Consider the following 24379-nt stretch of genomic DNA (forward strand, 5'->3'; position numbering starts at 1 on the left):
CAAGACTTGGTTTTAGAGTTTAGGTTTGAATTGGGTTATGGTTGAGGTTAGTGTACATATATATATATATATATTTGTGTGTGTGTGTACTGCAGGTCTTTCTTTAAAATTATCTGTCACTGTTTTTGGGGGAACATTTTATGTACTAGTGGTATCGGTATTTGGTAGCGGTATTGGTAACTACTCAAGAGTTGAATACTCGCACTGGTATTAGCCTGACATTTTTTTTAGAAAAAAAACGAACATACAATATAGCATGAATAGTTGCTTGTCTATATGTGCCCTGTCATTGACTGCGAAATATTCAAGGTGTAACCCTCCCTCTTGCCCAAAAATCTGCTAGGATAGGCTCCAGAAACCCTGATAAAGGCAGATGGTATTGAAAATGGATGGATGGCTAGCTCGTGATTTCTAAAAATTACAAGTACATTATCTATCCATCCATTTTTCTTACCACTTAACCTATTCAGGGTTAGGAGAAAAAGGAGCCAATCCCAGCTGAACTCGGGTAAAAGGCCGACTATACCCTGACTGGTTGCCAGTCAATCACAGAAATGCAAAAGAACTGTTACACAATCAGTGACAATATAAGAGAAGTACGCTTCTGTCAAAGAGGAACACAAGTAAAAACAATAGTTTTATAGTTTCAGCTGACTATATCATTAACAAAAAGCACAAAAATCAAATTCAAGACGATTAACTACTACCAACGTATAAGAGGTTGTCTTCAAACCAACCACTGCGGGTTGTTAGATCAAGTGAAGTATTCAAAAATGACATTACTATTTAACAAAAAAGCCAAGTGGAGAGTGTATGAGATGTGTTTGGATTTGCCGGACTGCAATGTTTATCTTGTTTTCCAATAATACTCAAAACATCACTTTAGAAGGAAGTCTCTACTACATTAACGCAGTACTATATATAACAATTAAAATAGCTTCATTATGTTTTTATTTCTCAATTTTTGAAATTGCACGCTTTCATTCAAATAAGCCAGGGAGTTACTCACCAAATACATAGATTCCTCCCTTCTGTATTGTGTAGTTCAGCACAGTAAAGGAAGCCACAGGTGACTTGGCGACCAATAGCTGGAGAGATACAGTAAAAAGTAGTTAAAATTAAGCATAGTCAAAAACTATGAAACAAAGCAGTATATTAACAGAGAGGTGACATTCCATGTTCTAAGAGCTAGCTTCTGTAGCTGGGAATCGGACCGCCAAAGTTCACGCCTTTGGCCACCACCCAGCTCGCTACGCACCAAGACCTCTTTGACCCCTCCTACAGGTGGTGAGCCCATAGGAGGGGGGACCGACATTGCCTTTTCGGGCTATGCCCGGCCGGGTCCCATGGGCGAAGACTCATCATAAGGGGTCTGTTTGAGCCATGCTTTGTCTGGTCTCTCACCAAGATACTTGAACTCCTCCACTTGGGGGAGTTAAAGTATCTTGGGGTCTTGTTCACGAGGGAGGGCAGGATGGAGCAGGAGATCGACAGGCGGATCGGTGCAGCGTCTGCAGTGATGCGGACTCTGTATCGGTTCGTTGTGGTGAAGCTGAGCCTCAAAGCTCTCGATTTACCGGTCGATCTACGTTCCTACCCTCACCTATGGTCACGAGCTGTGGGTCATGAACGAAAGAACAAGATCCCGAGGCGGCCGAAATGAGTTTCCTCCGCAGGGTGTCCGGGCTTTCTCTTAGAGATAGGGTAAGAAGCTCGGTCATCCGTGAGGGACTCAGGGTGTTGCCGCTACTCCTCCAGATTGAGAGGAGCCAGTTGAACCAGAACCTGAGGTGGTGACCGCCCTATCGCGAGATGCTGTGACTTTCGCGAGACCTGCAGCGAGACCGGGAATACCCAACATGGCGGCGCCCTGCTGCTAAGATAGAACTAGCTCTATTTTGCTAAACCAAATCCGAATTTAACCACCATATAACTAGGCTTTTCTCTTCTCTCTTTCATACGGCAGATTTGGAATATCACCCAGCGTGTAGGACCTCGAACATTTCATTGACAGATACTTTTACAGCTGTGCGATGGCGGATCCTTCCTATGAGAAACCTTCCAAGAAGAGAAAAAATGACTCAGCGACGAACACGGATGATCTTGCTACTATGGACGTTTCGGTCAGTATGCTGGACTCCATAAACAAAAAACTAGATGTCTAAAGGTGAGTTTGGAATTCGTCGGCCAACAGGTAAGTGACCTCCAACAAGATAATGCCGAGTTTCGCTCTTCACTCGTGGCTGTTTCAGCCGAGTTGGAGACGGTTAAAAAGGAGAATAAAACGCTAATAGAAACGGTTCTGGATGTCCAATCCCGTAACATGCGGGATAATTTAATATTCTCAGGCATATCCGAGAACACCTCTGACAATCCAGAGGCCGAGATAAAAAAAATTATGACAAGATCGTTAAAAATTCCTCAGGAGACGGTATCTCTTTTCACCATGTACATCGACTTGGGCAACAAACCCCGTCCTATTATCGCTAAGTTTGAACATTTTAAACAGAAAGAATTTATTAAAAGTAAAGAATGGGAGCTTAAAGGGACCTCTTTCGGGATTAGTGACCAATTCCCGAGAGAGATTAATGAGCGGCGAAAGGTACTGTTTCCCATAATGAGACAAAATAGGCAGGAGGGTAAACGGAGTACGATGGTCGTTGATAAGCTATACAACGATGGCCAACTATTCCGGAACCCCAACTCCACTCCCTGGCTGTTCTAATTGGCATTGGTGGAACTGAACTTTGTCTGACTATTAGATGTATACATATATATATGTGGTTATAAAACCTAAAATATAAATACTTATTATGTATAGGCTATATTACAAATATAATACTAATACATTACTATATCTAAAATATATTTAAACAAAAAATCTCGCTTAGGTTACCATTTAAAGGTGTATTACATGTTTAACCCCCGCCAATTTCACACAATCACCAGAAGAAATTGATAAAAATTTTCATAACTATTATCGCAACCTATACTCAGAAACTAACAAGCCTAACCCTGAGCATATTGAGACATTCCTCAGTAGCTTAAATATACCTCAGTTAACTACTGAATATAAAGATATGTTAGATGCGCCACTTACTATAAACGAGTTGTACAGTGCTCTAGATAGTATGCCTAGTGGCAGAGCACCTGGCCCGGATGGTTTTCCGGCTATATTTTTTAAGCATTTTTAGTTAATGCTTGCTCCATTATTCTTAAGAGTAGTAACAGAAATTAAAACTAATGGTTACATACGTCCACACATGAATACAGCAGCAATTAAACTTTTAATAAAGCCAGAAAAAGACCCCACCCTTCCATCAAGTTACCGTCCGCTTTCACTAATTAACACTGATATTAAAATTATCGCTAAGGCTTTCGCATCTAGACTAGAAACAGTAATCTCGACAATCATTCATAGCGACCAAAGAGGCTTTATTAAAGGTCGTCACTCAACTAATAATATTAGGAGGCTCTTTTTTTATTTTATTTTTTTTTTCTTCTTCTTTTTTTTTTTTTTTTCTTTTTTTTTTATATTAGGAGGCTCTTAAACCTTATTAGCATGTCACAGCGGCATGATAAAAAGGCAGTTATTATATCGTTGGATGCAGATAAAGCCTTCGAGAAAGTTAACTGGTCCTTCCTCTTTGCTGTTAAAAATAAATTTGGCTTTGGAAAGTCATTTATTCACTGGGTGTCAGTATTATATGATTCTCCTAAAGCTACTGTTACTACTAATGGGATTATATCTAAGAGTTTTACTCTACAGAGAGGCACAAGACAGGGATGCCCACTGTCGCCTTTATTATTTGCAATATTTATTGAACCGCTTGCATTAGCCATACGCCAGGAAAGAATGATTCAAGGAATTCACTCTGGGGTAACAGAACATAAAATTAATCTATATGCCGATGATATTTTACTTTATTTAGAAAAGCCTGCTATTTCGTTAGGGGAAGTATTTAACTTAATTAAATTCTCACAGTTATCAGACTATTCTATTAACTGGACAAAATCAACACTTCTACCTATTACAGAAAATTCATGGAACCCTGCAAGCCAGGACCCATACTACTCATTTCCTATAGGTAATTTAAAATACTTAGGCATAAAAATCTCACCTAAATTAACTGATTTAGTTAATTTAAATTTCACTCCACTTCTGGATAGCATTTATAGTGACTTGGAGCGCTGGAATAATCTTCCTATTTCTCTAATAGGACGAATAGCCACTATTAAAATGAAAGTTTTACCCAAAATAAACAATTTTTTCTCAATGATTCCATTTAAACCTACGGCTAACTGGTTCCAGTTGTTGGACTCAGCCGTTACAAAATTTTACTGGAAAAAAAAGAAGAAGCAAAGATTAGTCTATCTACTCTTCAGAAAAATAAATCCAAAGGAGGTCTAGAGGCACCAAATTTTATGCACTATTATATAGCCAACCAGCTACAATATATTATTTTATGGGCACAACCCAATAGAGATACTAACTGTTGGCTGGAACTAGAACAGAAGGATTGTAATAACCTCAGACTCCTAGATTTACTCTTTATTACAACATCGATTAAGCGACATAACTGCTTTAAAAATCCAATGATTTCCGCCACCCTGACTGCCTGGTGGAAGGCACTAGAAATGACAAAAGCCCAAGTGGAGCCCAGCGGGCTTTCTCCCCTATGGCATAACCCCGACTTTCAAATTAACAACCAATCGTTTTATTTGAATGTGTGGGAGCAGAAAGGAATTACACATCTCCACCATCTCTTCTCAGATAATATGTTTATATCATATACATCCTTGCTCCAAAAATATAAAATAAAAAACGGAAACTTTTTACATTATTTGCAAGTTAAAAGTATGATAAAGAAACAAATTCCAACACTCCAGGGTACGCTCCAACCGCCTGTTTTAGCTAAAGATATTACCAAGCTTTCTCCGACAACAACAAAAAAACTCTCAAAAATATATAAGTTACTTTCATATACTGATAAAACGTCTTTACCCATCTCAAAATGGGAAACAGACTTGTCTATAGCTCCGGAATCTGTCTTTTGGATTCAAGTTTGTGAAAATGTTTTTAAAATGACAAAACACACAAATTTACAACTTATCCAATATAAAATTATTCACAGAACATACATTACTCAATATATGATGAAGAAAATGGGACTCTCAGACTCCGACATTTGTCTCCAGTGTTTACAAAACACTACAGACACTTATTTTCATGCTTTATGGTTATGTACTCCGGTTATGTGTTTCTGGACTAAAGTCTTAGAAAAACTTTCCGCTGTCTTGGACTGTAGGATACCGTTCTCTCCAAACTTGTGTTTGCTAGGTGACTTAACAACAATTGACTTACCACATAAACAATTTCAATCTATACTTGTAGCCCTTACTATCGCAAAAAAAACAATTCTTGTTAACTGGAAAAATAAACAAACTTTGAATATCGACCAATGGTCTAACCTCCTCATAAATCATATTTTAATGGAAAAAATATCTGCCTCAAATAAAAACCAAATGTCAAAATTTAAAGAAACATGGTCTACGTATATAGAATTTTTTAACCTAAACTTGGATTTTAATTCTGCCTGTTAGCGAGAGCCACAGCAGCGTTATAACTTGCATTGATGTTTCTGTATTAGGCAATTTGTAACTAATGGTTGTGTTTCTATAGTCAGGAACCCGGCTGCTGCCAGCGGGATCGAGCGGATTCACCTCCGATGGGCACCAGGGGTTGATATTCGGATTCACGGCATGCCAGTGGGTTAATTCTGTGGGTGCTGTCCCCCCTGGCGGGGAGTGGGCGGGTCTGCCCCTCTGTTGGCTGCTGGGTGGCGGCTGCGTCTTGGCCGTTCCCTGGGTCTCTTGGGGGGTGCTGCGTTGCGGGGCTTTCCCTGGTGTCGGGGGCGGCGCCGTTCCGGCGCGGTCCGTCGCTCTGGGCCCGGCGACGCGGTTCGGGGCCTGTGGGCCGCCGGGGTGCCCGGTGGTTCCCTCTCCCCTCCCCCTTCCTCCCCCTTGCTGCCTCTCCCTCCTCGCCTCTCCCCGCCCGTCCTCCGCCTCCCTGTCCCCTCTCCCTCGTCACCCTTCCTCCTCCTCTCCCCCTCTCCTTGCGTCCCTGCCGCTGCCCCCTGCCCTTCTTGTCGTCCCCTTCCCTCCTCCCTTCCCCCTCCCCGGTACGCCTTCCTTCCCCTCCCCTGGGCCGGGGGCTCCATCCATGGCCCGGGTCTTAACTCACTACACTAGGTTTGCACAATACACTTTTATAGACATATAGGGCACATAACTCACTTTGGGGGGTGGGGTAGGGTGGAAACACCGTCTTCACCCTACAACTCCCCTCCAATTTTAATACACCACACAACTTGTGGGTGGGGGGGGGGGCTTGTGGAGGTGCCATCGGTTGGGGGCCGCAGTATAGAGCAGTGCTGCGGTCCCCTGTCCGTGTCGCCGCCCCCCCCCCGCCCTATCTATTTTTTTTAATGCACCACATACACTCAGCAACATGCTTGGGTGGCGGGTGGATCGGAGCGTGGGAATATCATTTCCATCGGCTCCGGTTCACCTGCTCCTAATTTTAATGCACCACACACACACACTTGTATATACACTGGGTGGGGTCACATTCACGGTTTAGGGGTAGAGTTCGCCAGTCCGCGAGCTGGCGGACTCAGTAACAGGGGTTAATTTTCACAAAGAACGCTGGGGTGACGACCGGGGCCTTCCCCCGCTGGGCCTGGGGTTCGGGGGTGTCGGCCGCCCTCCGGTGCCCCCATCTCCCCCTTCTGCCCCCGGTGTTCCGTCCTTCCACACGGCGGGGGGTGGGGTGGGCGCGGCTGCCCTCTCCGCTCCGCTGTCCGGCCCCTCTTCGGCGCCGGAGCCTGGGTGCGGGTGGTCCCCGGGGGCTGGGGGTCGGGGGTTGGGGGGCTGCCGGTTGGTCGGGGTGGGGTCGGGGGGGGGGGCGGCTTTGTTGGGGTGGGGGGAGGTGGTGGGGGTTGCGGGGTGGGGGGGTGCTGGGGGTGGGGGGTGTCTGGGGGGTTGGGGGCGGCTGGGGCTGGGTTTGGGTGGGTGGATGGGGGGCGGGGGGCCGTGGGGGGGCGGGGGTTGGGGGCCGGTGGGGTGCCTGGTGGGCCTGCAGTGCCCCGTCCCGCTGCGTTGGCCGTGTTGGGGCGGGGGGCGCTCCTGCTCCTGGGTTTGCTCTCCGGCCGGTGGCCCTGGCGGGGCCCGGGGGTCGTCCTTTGGCGCTGCCACGGCCTGGGGGGCCCTGAGGTGTTGCGCTTGCTCTGTTCCGGCGGGGGTCGTCGGCTCCCCTCTTTGGTGGAGATTTTCATGCATGCCAGTTCCACCACACCAGCATCTACCGAAACTCAGACACAATCTGTTTCCTCCTCAGGTTATTGAATCGGTGGAGGCTGGTGTCTGCGGATCTCACGCGGCTTCGTCTGTCCTTCCTTCCTTTTTTCGGTCTCTCCTTTGGTCTCTTGAGGCCTCCCTGATTTTATGTTTTTTGGATTTGTTGGGGTCTGGATGTTTCTTGGGCTGGGGAGGAGTTCTGGTGGGGGGTTTCTGGTCGGTGCTGGATTTCGCCTTCCTTGGTTTTCTTCGGTCCCCTCGGGTCTCCTGGTGTTCGGTTTAGGTGAACGGTATGAGATTTTTTCTAATAGGTTTTCTGGTGAGCTAACAAATACACGCACGCACGCACGCACGCACGCGCGCACATACACATACTCACCCACACACACAAAAAATAAATAAATATATATATATATATATAAAAAAAAAAAAAAAAAGAGCAATGATGATGACATTTCCGAATGAACAATACTGAGCTCTTAAGAAAAGAAAAAGAAAAAAGAAAAAAAGAAAAAAAAGTGACATATTTCCTTTGTCTTAAGACATGCAAATCTTACGAGGGCTTGAAACATGCAGGTATCATGAGAGAGCAGCACATGGGATGCCCCCCAAAGAGATGTTGTGTCTTGAAGACATTGAATGTCTTAAGACAGCTTAAGACATATTTCATTTGACTTAAGACATGCACATCTTAAGGTGTCTTGAGATATGGATGACTCAAAGAAATGGTCAAGCTATCTTGTTTCAATGGCAGTATTATGATGATAATGATCTATTGATATTTTGCTGTAAAACCTTATATAATGTGGAGTGTCAAATGCAAATTAAATGATCCCCCAATATTTAACTTACACTATTTATAATTTAGAGCCCTGTGAAATGGAATTATTATGGTACGAACTAAGAATAATTAACTTAACAAGTTATGAACAAACAAGCAATGTTGCTTTACATGGAACAGGATATGATGATGTAGTATGATTTTTTTTTTCTGCAACAAATATTCTCAAAATAAGATTAAGAAAAACTGGAAGTGAAATAAAGTTGCTTAATGAATAAATGATTGAACTAAATTAATATCACACAAAAAATAATCTATTTTAAATATACAATAACAATACATTAATAATGATTACAACAATATGTCATAATGTATTAAATAAAATGTTGTCTTCAACTTAAAATATAGATTTGAATAAATTAATCTATGTAATACCATAGAGATTTGAGAACAAAACTGTTGAGTACTCAGAGCAATTGTCCAACTTTTTGGTACTCACAAAATAGCAGTGCTGCTTACATTGCATAAATCTGGTCAACTTGGATGACTAACTTGTGCCAGTAGGCTGAACTGATGTGATTATTTTTTGATGTTGTGTTATACATGTTATTTGAAAGTTACAGTGAAGTATGAAGATAGCAGTACTAGTAAGTATTTTTCAATACAGTTATGACAAAAGCCAGTATTCTGAATTGTTGTTGACAAAGTGATTAATTCTTCTTCTTTTTTTTCTCGTGTTCTGCTGCACACATATATTTTATAGGTTGAAGTTAGAGTGAAGATTATAGAATCAGTATAAGAGTAAGTATTTGTTCATATATTTTTTATAAAAGCCTATACACGTAACTGTTGTTGAGTGATTGTTTCTTATGTTACAGTGAAGTGTGGAGAGTGTGAGCAATATTCAGAGAAAAACGAATCGTCTGAACTGATGTTGACAGCACGTGATTGTTGTTTATTTTATTTTATTTTTTTTCTCTCTATTTTTTTCTTAAAGAGCTCAGTATTGTTCATTCGGTAATGTCATCATCATTGCTCTCTCTTTTTTTTTTTTTTGTGGGTGACTATGTGCGTGTGTGCGTGCGTGCGAGTGTGTGTATTCGTTAGTTCACCAAAAACCTATTAAAAAAATCCCATACCGTTCACCTAAACCGAACACCGCCGTCAGGAGACCCGAGGAAGGACCAAAGAAAACAAAGGAAAGTGAAATCCAGCACCGAGCAGACACCACCCACCAGGCCACCAACCAGAGTTCTTCACCAACCCCAGAAACATCTAAATTCCAACAAATCAGGGAGACCTCAAGAGACCAAAGGAGAGACTGAGGAAAGGAAGGAAGGACAAACGAAGCAGAGTGAGATCCACAGACACCAGCCTCCACCGATTCAATGACCTGAGGAAGAAGCAGATTGTGTCTGAGTTTCGATAGATGCTGGTGTGGTGGATCTGGCATGCATGAAAATCTCCACCAAAGAGGGGAGCCGTCGACCCCTGCCAGGACAGAGCAAGCGCAACACCTCAGGGCCCCCCAAACGAACAAATTTCAATTATTGTGGCTACGTACGTGGTTGTCGAGCCGAGGCAGCAGCGAGGGAATCAAAAAGTTTGTCTCCCACCCACGCCCTCTGGCTAATAGCTAGCTAACAACAATAGCTATTGCAATAAAAAGTAGAGCATTTCTGTCGTGTTACGTTGAGTTACCCTCAAACAAATGTATGTTTCGGGTGTTGTTTTAGCTCATGTTGTGCTTGTGAGGAAAGTGAAATCCAGCACCAACCAGACACCACCCACCAGGCCACCAACCAGAGTTCTTCACCAACCCCAGAAACATCTAAATTCCAACAAATCAGGGAGACCTCAAGAGACCAAAGGAGAGACTGAGGAAAGGAAGGAAGGACAAACGAATCAGAGTGAGATCCACAGACACCAGCCTCCACCGATTCAATGACCTGAGGAAGAAGCAGATTGTGTCTGAGTTTCGATAGATGCTGGTGTGGTGGATCTGGCATGCATTAAAATCTCCACCAAAGAGGGGAGCCGTCGACCCCTGCCAGGACAGAGCAAGCGCAACACCTCAGGGCCCCCCAGGCTGCGGCAGTGCCAAAGGACAACCTCCGGGTCCCGCCAGGGCCACCGGCCGGAGAGTAAACCCAGGAGCAGGAGCGCCCCCCACCCCAACACGGCCCGCGCCCCCAACCCAACGCAGCAGGACGGGGCACTGCAGGCCCGCCAGGCACCCCACCGGTCCACAGCCCCCGCTCCCCCCTCGTCAGGTTTCATTCAAGACTGCAAAACGTTGCAAAGACGTTCGACAGACCTTCCGAAACCATTTTTATGCTCAGTTTTTTTTGTTGCCATCAAATTTTGAACATGTTAAAAAATTTCTTTGGGACTATAAAAACGGTTTGCGAGCATAAGAAATGGGTGATAAGGTTTTGGCAAACACTCTTGGCAACGTTTTGCAGTCTTGAAAGAGACCCAACAAAATGTCATCACTCGCAATGCGCGCACCCACCCCCGCAAGCCTTCGCTGCTTAGTGAGACACGGTCTTAACAAAAGTACCGGTAATAAAATGTTAAATATAAAGAGGAACAGTAAAATAGTGATACCGTAAAAGACATCTTCAGACGTGTGAAGACCTCTTCAGACATCTTAAGATAATCTTGAGACGTCTCAAGATATCTTGATACATTTTAAGACATTCATATTTCCACGACATCTTTGGGCATTTTAAGGCATCTTGAGACTCGAGTCTATAGACATGTCTTATAGACATCTTGATTTATTAAGACGTCTCAATACACGTCTATAGACAGGCATCTTGAGACTCGAGTCTACAGACATGTCTTATAGACATCTTGATTTATTAAGACGTCGCAATACACGTCTATAGACACATCTTATAGACATGTCTTGACTTTAGAAGACACCTCAAGACGTCTTAAGACATAACTTAAGATGTCTTGAGACACATTGATGGCTGAGTATGTATCGATATTGGCACCAGTATTTACTTTGTATCTATCGATCAATACCAAAATCTCAAGTATCGCACAACTCTAGCAAGCGCCGCTGAAGTGTAAAACAAAAACTATGTATTATGGTTACAACAAACCTCTGCTGCTGTGGTGTCTGCTGGCGTGGACTAGCGATATGGTGACCGTGATCGAATGAAGGCAGTTCTTCATAACTTTTCCATGGCCCGGGAGAGATTTAGAGTGAAAAATGTCACCAAAGGCACCTATATGTATGTGCTCTCTACATTTCGTCGATGGAAATGCCCCAACAGCTGAAAATCCAGACCCAATAACCACCGATTGCAATATCTGTGCAGGTATGTTTATCGAGCCATCATGGTGAATGCAAATGAAAACAGACCTCGAGTTTACTTACGGAGGCAACTGCATTTTTAATTGTGAAAATTAATATAAATTGGAGTATCAGAGCTATAGAATTTAGTATTGGATGTTTTAAAAGATAACCTGTGGACAGTACTCAAGTGCACAAATACTATTTCTAACTTGGGTAACTTTTTTAATAATTGTACATCTTAGAGTATCTTTATGATACCGTGTATTTTTTTCTTGTACTTCAGCAACATTTTGAAGTATCTGTACTCCTATTATAAATATAATCAAGTTTTTACTGTGAGCAAATCTTTAAAATGCTAGTTATTTTAATCTGAACCTTCATACTCTAGAGTCTAGATCAGGGGTGGGCACACTCGGTCCTCGAGGGCCGGAGTCCTGCAGGTTTTGGAGGTTTCCCTTCTCCAACACAGCTGATATATGATCAGCTCATCAGCAAGCTCTGCATAAGCTTGGTAACAATCCTGTTGATTGGAATCAGCTGCGTTGCAGCAAGGAAACCTCCAAAACCTGCAGGACGCCGGCCCTCGAGGACCGAGTTTGCCCACCACTGGTCTAGATCATAGGTGTTAAACTCTGGTCCAGGAGGGCCGTAGTCCTGCAGGTTTTGGAGGTTTCCCTCTTCCAATCAGCAGGATTGTTATCAGGCTTATGCAGAGCTTGCTGATGAGCTGCTCATATATCAGCTGTGTTGGAGAACAGAAACAGCCAAAACCTGCAGGACTGCGGCCCTCCAGGACCGGAGTTTGACACCTATGGTCTAGATTATTATAGTTTCTTGCAAAATTTCAGCAATTTTACAATCATGTATGCTTTGCAAACATTAAATCAGGCACCTACGCTGTTAGTTACTCATTACTCACAGTACTGAAGTTTTGCAAGTATTTTTTTTAACTCTTACGATATACACTTCTTTTAACTTGTAGTATAATTGTCCAATGTAACATTACTCTTATTTGAGTATATATATTGGCTACTCTGCACCTCTGCCTTTGACATGCTAGTCTGTCAGTGTCACAGAGATGTGAGCAGTGTCACTGTGTCAGCAAGCCATTTTGTTAAACATAAGTAACTAGGACAAATGTTATATTGGGTTGTTGTATTAAGTGAACATAATCTCAAAAGTTTGAATATCTTGGTACGAGGTGGAGGAAATTGCCCACCAAAGGATGACCCCATCAGCATGCAGCCAAGGCACGACGGATGATACAGCTGATCTTCAACTCAAATACCATAGCATGTAAAACCATCCTTGCTGCCTCAAGTGTCATAGATGATCGAATATATCTGAAGTTATAAAGGCTGAATTCTTATTGTTTTAGAATTTTTTTAACGTGATTTTTGAAAGTGAGAGCGCAATCAAGTACCACTCCAAAGTACTTGAAATCTTGTACCAAGTGAAGAGAGGACACGCCATCTTCAAGCAGGATGGATGAGACACCGACCTGATCTTCAAATCAATATTGGCACAACCACAGCAACAGACACGGCAACAGCTCTTCTGGACCCTTCATCAAATAAAGCATTTCAAATTCTTATTTTTTATTGGATGACACGTTCTTCGCTTTGAATACAGTAATCATTTTTCAATAACTCTTGATATGGTTGAACTTGTACTCAATATTTTGAACTCAAAATTGTAAGATGTCTAGGAAGCATAATTTCTTCATATTCTGGTCAACGGTACAGTAAAAATCTCTCCAAACAGGAAACACTGCAAAGATCTTCAGTTGCTGGACTTGACCCCCGCTTTGATGTCATGCCATTTGCCACCATCTATAGATGGCTTAATAGGTAGTTCTATTTCGTCCCTCATCGACCGCCAGAGGCGGTGCTGAACAGCATGCAAAGTGTCTTTGCGCACACACAGACGAGAATGTATACCAAAGAGACATGTCACTAGGTGTCCTCCGGGTGACTGCATGCTGGCACCTGTGCAGACAAATGAGTGCATCAGCATATTTATGCAATAAATAAATAATCATGATTTCTAAAATGGTCTGATAAAGGTCCAGTATATTTCCCCCTTTATATTAGCTGGGCCATTATCAAAACACAGTCATTATCCTCCATGGGTTGACTTTTAGCTTTGTCTTGTTAACCAAAAGAAAAATATTTGGTCACATATTTTTAACATCGGAAATTCTAGTAATACTGATAGACATATATAGTACAAACTTTGCATACATGTTTCAATTTGTATTATTTTTATTTGGCTTCGGTATCATGTTGAAGCCTAATGTGCATGTTACAATTTGTTTAAAAATAATAATAATTCTAATTTCACTGCAAAACTTGTTTTAACAACATATGGATTTTTACTTGGCCTAAGTGGGATGCAAAAATAATCATAAATAAAAAGAGCAACTATATAATCAACTAACATCTGATTAAAGGGTGTCGAGTTTTTCTAGTAGATCAAGAATACAGGTAGCTTTTTTTTAAGACAGTACAAGAAAAAGTGCAGGGACAAGTTATTGTTCGTAATTTTACACTACACATAAGACAATGAATGGCCCAGTTTAAAGGAAATCCTTTCTGGACAGAAACTAACAGCCCAAAAGTAGGCTTCAAATGAAGATTGGTACTTCAATATGTTTATTCTCGTGATAATTAGCACATTAGCTCACTTGACCGCACCGTTTGATCATATAATAAATCTTACCTTTCTACTAAAACTGCTTTCTTTCCGGCAAATTTGAGGCCTCTGCATGTAAACCAACGTTTAATCTGTTCCACACTGTGTTTGTCGATTGTACCATATAGAAAATTCACACTTGGGACGTCGTCCTCTTCCAAAATGACACGGAAGTTGGAACATAGACACGCATAGATCAGTGCATCTGCTACATCCGGGCCACTGAGCTGTCACTCAAAAGCAATCAGCCGATGAAAATGCATTTCTTACACAAATCTGATTCCATAGCATACGTAATTTAAATCGGCCGCTGTAAACGTGATGCTAGCGGCTAGCCCAATGCTAGCAGACCCATGTGTACAACCGTAACTCTTGAGTTAAGAAAAATAAATAAAAACGCTACCATGCTGTCCTGGCTCAAAGCTTCAAAAAGACCACAGACTTTGGGGGTGCATTCGCAGGCTAATAAAGCACGGATGTAAAATAATAATAATAAAAAATTATAAATAATAATCTGTGCCACTCATGCTGAAGCGAAAAGTGAAGCTGGCAGCGGCCATCTTGCGTTGCCACTTTTCACGTTATTTTCTTCCTCTCTAGCAAAAATGTGGCGTACGGTTGTACCAATAAGTATAAAATAATTGTGGGAGAAGCTCTAAATGCAAATTTCATCAGTAAGAATGTGAATATAAATTTTCTCTCATAAGTTATTTTTCCGAGTGCTACTCAAAGATTGGTCTGTATCATGTAATCAGAAATGAAAGCAAAGCACGCAAGAAAAAAACAATCGCTGTGAAATGTAAACTTCTGCAAGTTAGGATTCACGATACTGAGATAATACTGTAGAGGACTTGGAGAGTTGCCATGGGGATGGGTTAGCGTAATGGCTTTCACCTGTGGCTGGGAGTGGGGCCACAGGTGCAGGTGATTGAGGACGCTATTAAAGTGGGAGACACAGAAGTCTGTGTGTGTCTGGGGAGCGCAGCGAAGGTCGGTGGAGCACCTGGCGAATGCAAGAAGAGCCAGGCAGCAGGCGTGCACTCAAATGGGGGGTGGGTACCGTTCGTAGCCAATAGGGCTGCCGGCGGCGAAGATAAGAAATTGTTGGTCCAGTGGTGCCAGCGTGAGGGCAAGTGGTAGTTAGGGCTGGGGGAGTAGGAGAGCCGGACCGCTGGTTGACCTGCCCCGTTGTCGAGCATCTGTCCCGCCCTACCAGAGTACTTGGGCGTGCCGCTGGCTTTGGGGCGCGATGCATAGACCGCATTCCGGGTTGCGCAGCGAGCGCCCGTCACGACGGTAGCTGCTCTGGTGCACAGCACTGGGCCGGCGTTCCCCCGTGGACTCCTGCCAAGAGCCGAGCCGGACCAGCGCCAAAGCCTAGACACGGGCGAAGGGTCTTGGCCAACCGGCCAGTTAAGTAGAGTATCGGGTTTTAGAAAGTGGTTGCGGGTAGGGGGGAATTTCGGGTTAGGTTTTAGGTGGGTGTGATTTGATGATTATTTTTATGGTTAATGATTGTAGGTTGTGTTTAATGGTACTCGGAAGTGTGCGCTGTGGTGTTTCCAGTCTCTGGCTCCGGACCTAACCGGTGAAAGGTGGTAGCAGCATACAGCTAAGCTGCGGTTTAGTTAACCTGCGTAGGTTTATTACAATACTCTGAATGGTTGATGCAAACAATGAAGTTCGTTCTTTGCTAGGCTCTCATTATCCCATACAGGGATCCTGACGTAAAACACCCACTGCTAAGTGTTTTCGGTGAAAAAATTAACATAATTTGTCAGTAACAGCCTAATTATGGAGCATGAGTGGCCAGAATTGTCCCAAGCACAACTTATTTTTTTCCACTTAAAACACTGAGGTATCTACGGAGGTAAATATGGTGCAAAACTAACTTGTAAAAATTTTTTGTACCTGTAGAAAAAAGTCTAAATTTGTATCTGTAAAAGTTGTGATTTGTACCTGTAAAAAAAGTGTGCCTGTAAAAAAAATGTTTTCATTGTTTATAAACATTTTCATTTGCATTATTTTCATTTGGCTTCAGTGTTGAAAGCAAATGTGTATGTTTAAAAGTGTAAGAGCCTTTTATTTTAACTGTTTGTAAAGCATACATTGCAAAAATACTGACATTTATCAATAAATTTTAATATTTAAAATAAAATGATTAAATACAGAGGATAAAGGGTTGAGGTTAAAATACCTGTAGCGGCTTAAAGATCCACTCGCAGTAAAAACTTTTGTTTTCATTTTATTATGATAGTAAGAGTACAGATGCTTAAATATAATGTTAATCAAATACAAGTAGCTGAATACTGTCCACTTTTGGTTATAGGTTTAGGTTATCTTGTAAAACATTCAATAGGGTTCTGTAGCTCTATAGTTATTTTCACATCTAAGCACTAAGCAGCAGTTTATGAGGTATTTTTTTTAGATTTTTTTTTTTTTACAGGTACAAGCTATTGATCGTATGTTTACACTAGTAGGCTTCAAATCTTGAAATAAAAATCGTGACTTCAATGTGTTCAGTTTTCGTGACAACAACATGAGATGAGCTAGCTAGCTAGCACCGGATTACGAGCTATGTTCGTACAATAAATCTTACCTTCATACTAAAACTTATTTCTTTCTGCCCACTTGGAGTGCTCTGCATGTCAACCAACGTTTAAGCTGTTCCACACAGTGTTTGTATATTGAACCATGTTGAAATGTTCATGCCTGGGACGTCCTCTTCTTCCAAAATGACGCGTAAACTAGTGTGGCTACTCTATTTGTTCGGAATTGCGGACTTGTGCATGGGCGTCATTTGAGTTCAACCCACTGTCGTTCGCTCAACCAATAAGGTTGAGCTTTAGCCCGCCCAAATCCTCCAGAGCCCGCCCTCTTCTTCTACGAGTACAAATCACAGCGCTCTACAAGTACGAATCAGTTTTGCACCTTTTGTAGCGAGATATATGGTGCAAAACTCACGTGACTGGACAGCAGCAGAAAAACCACTTGACTCCTAGTGGCGACTTCTTTGACTACAAGTTGTCATTTCTACAGGTACAAATCACAACTTTTACAGGTACAAATTATTATAATTTTTTTACAGGCACACTTTTTTTTTTTTACAGGCACACTTTTTTTTGACAGGTACAAATCACGACTTTTACAAATACAAATTTTGACTTTTTTCTACAGGTACAACATTTTTTTACAAGTTAGTTTTGCACCATATTTACCTCCATACATATCCTCTCCATTAATAAAGCCCAAAAACAAAGTAGAGTGATATCTTCAATGGATTAAAGTGTGGACAGCCTCACCTTCAGCCAAATGTCTCCATAATAACAAGCAATCCTACATTTGCTCCAAGGTAAGAGCCTGTAAAGTTGCTATAATGGGCTAGGCTAAAGCCATATCGCTTAACTAGCAACCGAACAAGCCAGTTTTTCTGTTGTCAAATTCACTTTAGCTCTAGAGGCAATCCACAAAACTGGACAGCAAAGTTATACTTGATGATTATTTAAGTAATTTAAACCCAAACCTGTATAAAAACATGTTTTTCAATACGTTGTCCTTCACTCCCCAATTTTTTTTATACGTTTATGTTTTCGTACGCAAGAGCATACAGAAGGCTTTGATGCAGCTTCTGACATGAAGCGGTGCCTTAAAGTAATGGTAGTAAAATTAACAGCCAGCAGGTGGCAGCAGTTTAAGAGATCAGCCAGGGCCATGTTGCAACACGCTCTTTTTGCCAGTGTATTTATTCACCAGATATGTGAATAATGATGAAACTTAGCTATATTCTAATTCTAATTGCTGCAAAATGGAAACAGATACAAATATACTTTTTCTAATCTTTCTTTTGGTGGGTTCCATGTAGAGCTGGGTTTTAAAAATGGAATAATCAATATTGAATCGATTTTTCTTTTCGTGCGTGATATCGATTGATAGAACCATGAATCGATTATTTTAATATCTCTTTTTTTTAACCATAAATTAAACTTATATAATTTTAAAGGCCAATTTTTTTGTATCTTACTGTTTTCTTGAAATTTACTGTTATTTAAAAGTATTTTCTTATATTTATGAAAGACCTGACTTATTGCACTTTATGACAATTCATAATCTTTTAAATTTATATTAAATGTTTGTGGAGGTTTTTTTTTTTATCATGTCCTTAATTATTGAAGAAGAATTGATGTTCCATAATTAATCAATATCAGATTGAGCCAAGGGAATCGAATCGGGGAAAAAAAATAGAATCGAACTAAACCCTTGTGAATCGAAATCGAATCAATTGAGGAAATTTGAATTGATACCCAGCCCTAGTTCCATGTTTTTATAGCAAAAGAACATAATATTCTGTGGGCCTTGCAAAATCAGTCAAAATCCAGTCAAACAGCCAGGGGCAAAGGGGTTGCCTCATTGAAAATGGCTGAGAGTGAATGAGTTAATATTCTTAGTCCTACTTACGGTATGGGTTTATTTCTAGTTGACTTGCACATACTAAAAACTACAAAAGATTTCCTAAAGACCGGATTGGCTTGTTGAAGGGAAACAAGCGCAGAGGGCTCCTATTAATTATAACAATTTAGAGTAATGGCGAGTTGTACATTTCTTATTATTTGGTCTATGCCAGTCCATGAAAAAAACTGAACGTGACACTGGTCCACGGCACAAAAGAAGTTTGGGTCCCGCTGACCTACATCTTAACATTGAGGTCTTGAGAACTGCTTTCCAAAACATCTATTTGCTTCCGTCACTGCCAGTGGAGCAGTGCTTGGCCTGTATCAGATTTGACAGTCGTCCCACAAGTTTATCAATTGAATCCATGTCATGGAAAAAGCTGGACCCAGTTATCATTTAGTGCCAGATGTGTTTGTGAACAGAGGATATAACGGGACATCCATGAATCAAAACTTAAAACGTTAGGATGAGGCTGTGTCATTGAAACTTTGATTTTCTTGGAGCAAATGCCTCTAGCCAAAATGCCATTACACCACACAACTCCCATTGGTAAAAGACAATAACCACAGGGCAAAATGTATCAGCAAAAATATAGTGGTACACCCTGGAATGTATTTCTCACCTGTCTCTTAAGTCCATCGAAATATTGGACGATAAAACGTGTGTTGACACAGTGACTCCATGTGTTTCCCAAAGCTGCTGTCACAATGCCTGAACCAGAACCTGTAAAAGACACATTGCCCTTTGAATTAGTTTGTTTTCTTTGAATAACAGTTATGATGATATATTGGGTTTGGTTCAAGCAGTGTGAATGAACAAAATGACTCAACTAATTAGACAAGTGATTACATAAACAAATTGGGAGTGTTTTATTTTGGCCTCTTTTACCTGATGTTGAAACAAAAAACAAATACATACATGGGTCTTATGATTCCTGTCTATAAGCAAGGTTATTTTAGTTAACGAAAACTAACGAAAAAACAAAAATAAAAAAAACAATTTTGTTAACAAAATAAAATAAAAACAAAAATTAACTGAAACTACATTTCATTTTACAAAACTAACTTAAACTATACGTATGCTACTATATATATACTATATTTATAGCAAAAATGTCCTTCGTTTTAGTCTTCGGTAATTCATTTAATGCATGAGCCTTTGGGGATGATTTTAAATGTGATTTATTTAACCGGAATAAGAACGTTTGAAAGTGTCACACAGAAGTGATGTCATCTAGCAGCAGCCAATAGAAAAGCACCTTCAGATGACGTCACTCCGAGGTGACAACGAAATGCAACGCTAGGTAAGAAATGTGTTACTTTTCTCATTTTACCATGGTGTTTATTAAATATTGCGCACAAGCAGAGGTGGCAAATCCAGGTCCAGAAAGTAAAAACCCTATCACAGTCTGGCTATAATCCCAGGTGCAAGCTAGCTCCCTGGCTAGCTCCCATGGTGCTCGTTTATCTGCTAGGGAGCTAGCATAAATGGCAAAAGCCAAACTGTGGCAGGGTTTTAAACTTTCTGGAACTGGATTTGCCACCTCTGCGCACAAGTAATACACATAAAAAAATTTAAAGAAAAAAAAAAGAAAACCTAATACTGAAACTAACTAAAACTAAACTAAAACTAAAACTAAGCATTTTAACCACTCTGAAAACTAATTAAAACTAACTAAATTTAAAAAACAAAAACTGAATGAAAATTCCAAAACTATAATAACCCTGTCTATAAGTTAACTTGTCCAAGTCCACAATTCTCTTCCTGATATTTTGGCTGATTTCTTTTGACTTTCACATTACATTAAAAAAGCAGTACAATTTAGGTCTGCCTAAATCCAAAGGTCAAAAGAAGATTTAGTTTGGTTATTTATATTTTCTGTACAGCACTCCAAACTCTTCACATTGATTGACCTCTCGGTTGGTTTACTCTGAGTAGCTCATGGAGAAGTAAATCATTAGCCTACCGGTTCACATACGTTTTCTATCGTGTTTAAATGGTGTCCAATAAAAACAAGTTTTTGTGCGGTATTACTTCAAGCTGACTGTTTATTGTTGTGACTTAGGTGAAGCTCAGATCACATTTCATGGCCAATTTGTGAAGAAATCAATGTATTTCCATTTGTGTATTTATTTTTGCAATTATATAGGATGCCTGAGTGTGTTTGTGATACCATGCATGGCCAGATATAGAGTCAATCAAGTCCACCACAAGATAAATTAATAGAGATGAAATTGCTTTCAATGAGAACATAGCAGCAAAACAACTTTCAAATGAGCAAATCTGAACTGAAAAGACAAAGAAGGCCAGTACAAACATCACTAACACTGTTGCGGCCAAGTTCCAACTTAAATACTCTGGCCAAACTCAACAAGCACTGCTTGAGTTTCCCAAAAGTGTGACACCCAGGATAGTCAAACTTTCTACAAATGCTATATTGTGTTAACTGAATATAAATCCTCTTTATTAAAGTGAAACAAAAGTAAGCAACAAACTGACAAATACTTTTGCTCATGAAATGCTCACCACAAATACAAAATTAAGGTCATTTTAGCGTGAGGAAAAGCATGCAGCAACTTGCGTCACAAATTCATGGATCAAATTTGAATGTCACTATAAATATTTATTTATTCATTTATCGTGTATCCTTTATTAGAAGCTACCCAAACTGCTCTGGACTGGCTATTGCAGTGGCGTAATACAAAAATATGAATGATCGTGTATCCCCGTGGTTCACAGGTCAACAGTAGAAAACAGATGAATACATGTCAATAATTGTATAGTAGTCAGTGAACACTTGTCAACAATTAAAGGGGACGGACATATTATACACCCCAAACAAAGTACAAACTAGTGCATCCACAAGTCAAATGCTTACATTGTGCTTAGGCTAAGGGCATTCACTTATTTTCTACACGCTAGGCTTGACTCTTGGATAGAGCAAGCAGTTGGCGGCTACTAACACTAGCGAGATTGAAGAGGAGATGATCAAACACCGTTAAGTCGGATTCCCTACCATACATGAAGTGTACCTAGTCCCTAGGTACACTTCATGTATGGTATGGGGTGGGATGAGAGCCGACTCATTGCAGATGACAGCTAGAATGAGTCAAATTCACCATGGCAAGAAATATTCTGTAAAATGTGCATATAATTCTTTATCCTTGGGGAACAGTGTTTTTGATAAAAAGCATTCACAGACATAAGACACCTGGAAACTGTTAAAGTGAAATTATTAAAATAATGCATAAAATTAGGGACGCACGATAATGCTATTTTCAACAGATACGATAAACCAATACCAACCAATGCCGATGTCGATAACCGATAAGTAAGTTAACAAATATACTTTTGTATCCTACTATAAGTCTAACATGTACAAATTGTGTAAAGCATCATGAAGCTGAATTTTATTGATATATCTGCTCTAAAGGCAACCAGTAACTCATTTTGAGTTTGTCAAAACAAAACAGTCACGTTTTAAAAATACAACAAAAAACTGCGAGGGTAACATTTTGGGGAGTGTTGTGGAATTTTCAGTAGCTAGGCGAGATGAATAAAACAGTCTGGAAAACAATTTGTCTTTTGGGTTTATTCATATTTGAAGCTTCAAATATACGCAAGTCTTACAGAGCAGTCTACAAGAAGTGATCTGTGAGAGTGTGCGTAATCAAATTGGTCGATAATTGCCGATAATTATCGGCCATCGATATTATCGTGCATCCCTACATAAAATGTCTTCGGCTCATTTTTCAGATAGTCGGATTTTCACAACAAAGTCTTATTCTACGGTCCACACTTAAGTCACTTTGTTTAACGTGCCTTTCTTGTGCACTTTCTAGGTTCTGTGATTCTCCCATCCAGACAGCTGATCCAGCTACGTTGCATAAACTGAGAATTTGTGCTCAACCACCAGAGGCGTAATTCGGTGAAGCCTAAGTGTGGCACACTATAAATGTGAAATTATCTTGTATAGTGATTCCCAAAGTTATACTGATCATCACCAGAGACATAAAGTTTGTGTGGTTTATCTGCAGGCTACATTGAAGGCGCATGTGTTTTTGCATTATGTTTTTAATAAATCCAATACAATTAATTTAATCAGAATACTGTGCTCATGACTGAACACGTTTGAAGCAAAGCAAGTGAGAGTTGATCAGGTTACCAAGCAACACATTACGATGACTGTAGTTGTTTGTGACCAGCGCTTCCAAACTCCAAGCCCACATCAGCATGTGGAAATGTTCCTCGTGGGTGAAAAAAAAAAAAGTCTGCTGATCCTTTTTCACCAATTAGATGTTGATGTTCGGCCGCTGGTAGAATGGAGTAGGGACACATTATAGCCAGTGGGCAGTTGGTGAGTGTATATGAGCCAGGTGTAGGATTTCAATTTTTTTCATTGGAGGATTTCATTATTATTTGACTTCACCTGAAATCTCAGACGGCATTGTTGCTTTTTCTTTTGGGTTAGGCCTGCTACCATAATTACATTGAATTATCTAAAGCATAAAGGTGAAACGCTGAGGGTACTCAAATGAATGGCCAGCTTAGAAGTGCACTTGATATAAACAGACAGTAATGTACTTGTCATTCAATAATGCTTTCTCACAGGGTTAAAATTTGGAAATACACTCTATACTTCTCTACTAACTTATTTTGTCCATCTGCACTCTTGATAGCATAACAATCGAGGCAATATTTCATCAACAATTTTGTTCATAAACCAAATTGTTCATGAATTATGGCGTTCATGAATCGATGTTCCACTGAACATGGTATCTCTTCTTGACAAACTAGGGGGAAAAAAAGTCTTTAGAGTTCTCCAAAACCTGACTGAATCAAACATCAACACACACTGTTGTTTCTGATCAGTACTCACCTTGATGGCCTATGTGAGTTGTGATCTGGTTGGTTAGTACCACCTGGGGAGAGAAAACATACAAATTCCAATCTTTTGAGCGTGGAAAGCGTTGGTTTACTTAAGGCTGAAAAGGTCATTTCCAAAGTTATCCCAAGTCATTTACATTGGCATTACACTGACAACGAAAAACAATATAGACAAAAGAACTGTGACACGATAGCATAGGAGGAACTGATAAAGGGAAACTGTGAAGTTGGTTCTCCTTTACAGCTAGTTGGCTTAGACCAGTGGTGTCCAAACTCCGGCCCGGGGGCCATTTGCGGCCCGCCGTACATTTTTTGTTGGCCTGCGGCATATACTAAAAATAATTTTTGACATGGCCACAATATTATTTTTAAAAAAGACGGTGGATTAAACTTTTCTAGCTATGCAAAGACACATACATTTACAGCTAAAATAGTAACTGAATTTCTGTTTGTAACACTGTGAAGATCAAGATAATTCAGTTTTCAAAAACTAAAATGGTTTCATTCACTTGCTGCTTAATGTCAAGCTCCGATTTGTGAAAACATCACATTATTGGTTCTTAAGTGTGGTCTGTTTACTACAGATTGTGGTTCACAATATTGAGTTGGGATTCAGCTGCTGCTCAGTGGAGAGGCGGATCACCCTAAAACCTAAAAAATACATACTGAACTATTTGCCTAAGTACCTTTAGCAATAGCAGTTTTTCAAAAATTACTACATTATATTAACAATGTATAATTGCTTCATTGATTTTTACAGTGGCGGGCGGCACGGTGGCTGACTGGTTAGCACGTCCGCCTCCCAGTGCAAAGGTTGTGAGATCAAGTCCGGGCTTCGACCTTCCTGGGTGGAGTTTGCATGTTCTCCCCGTACTTGCGTGGGTTTTCTCCGGGTA

At 40.8% G+C, this 24379-nt stretch overlaps 1 protein-coding gene across 6 annotated transcripts in view; it reads right to left on the reverse strand.

Moving 5' to 3' along the window:
* Positions 1-24379, reverse strand: part of rad51b (RAD51 paralog B) — a 49485-nt gene that overhangs the window by 10087 nt on the left and 15019 nt on the right. For 5 of the 6 annotated variants that reach the window (XM_086061811.1, XM_086061815.1, XM_086061812.1 and 2 more), the window contains exons 7-9: positions 23476-23518; positions 19219-19319; positions 1010-1088 (exon numbers count right to left, since the gene is read on the reverse strand). In XM_086061811.1, the coding sequence (XP_085917937.1) occupies positions 1010-1088; positions 19219-19319; positions 23476-23518 (223 nt within the window). Of the gene's footprint in view, positions 1-1009; positions 1089-13063; positions 13442-19218; positions 19320-23475; positions 23519-24379 lie in introns of those variants that run through there. The other variant, XM_086061816.1, reaches the window with a different exon arrangement.

The sequence above is a fragment of the Leptonotus elevatus genome, chromosome 18 (assembly GCF_054856555.1).
Source record: "Leptonotus elevatus isolate MCC_2025b chromosome 18, RoL_Lele_1.0, whole genome shotgun sequence".
Lineage (NCBI taxonomy): Eukaryota > Metazoa > Chordata > Actinopteri > Syngnathiformes > Syngnathidae > Leptonotus > Leptonotus elevatus.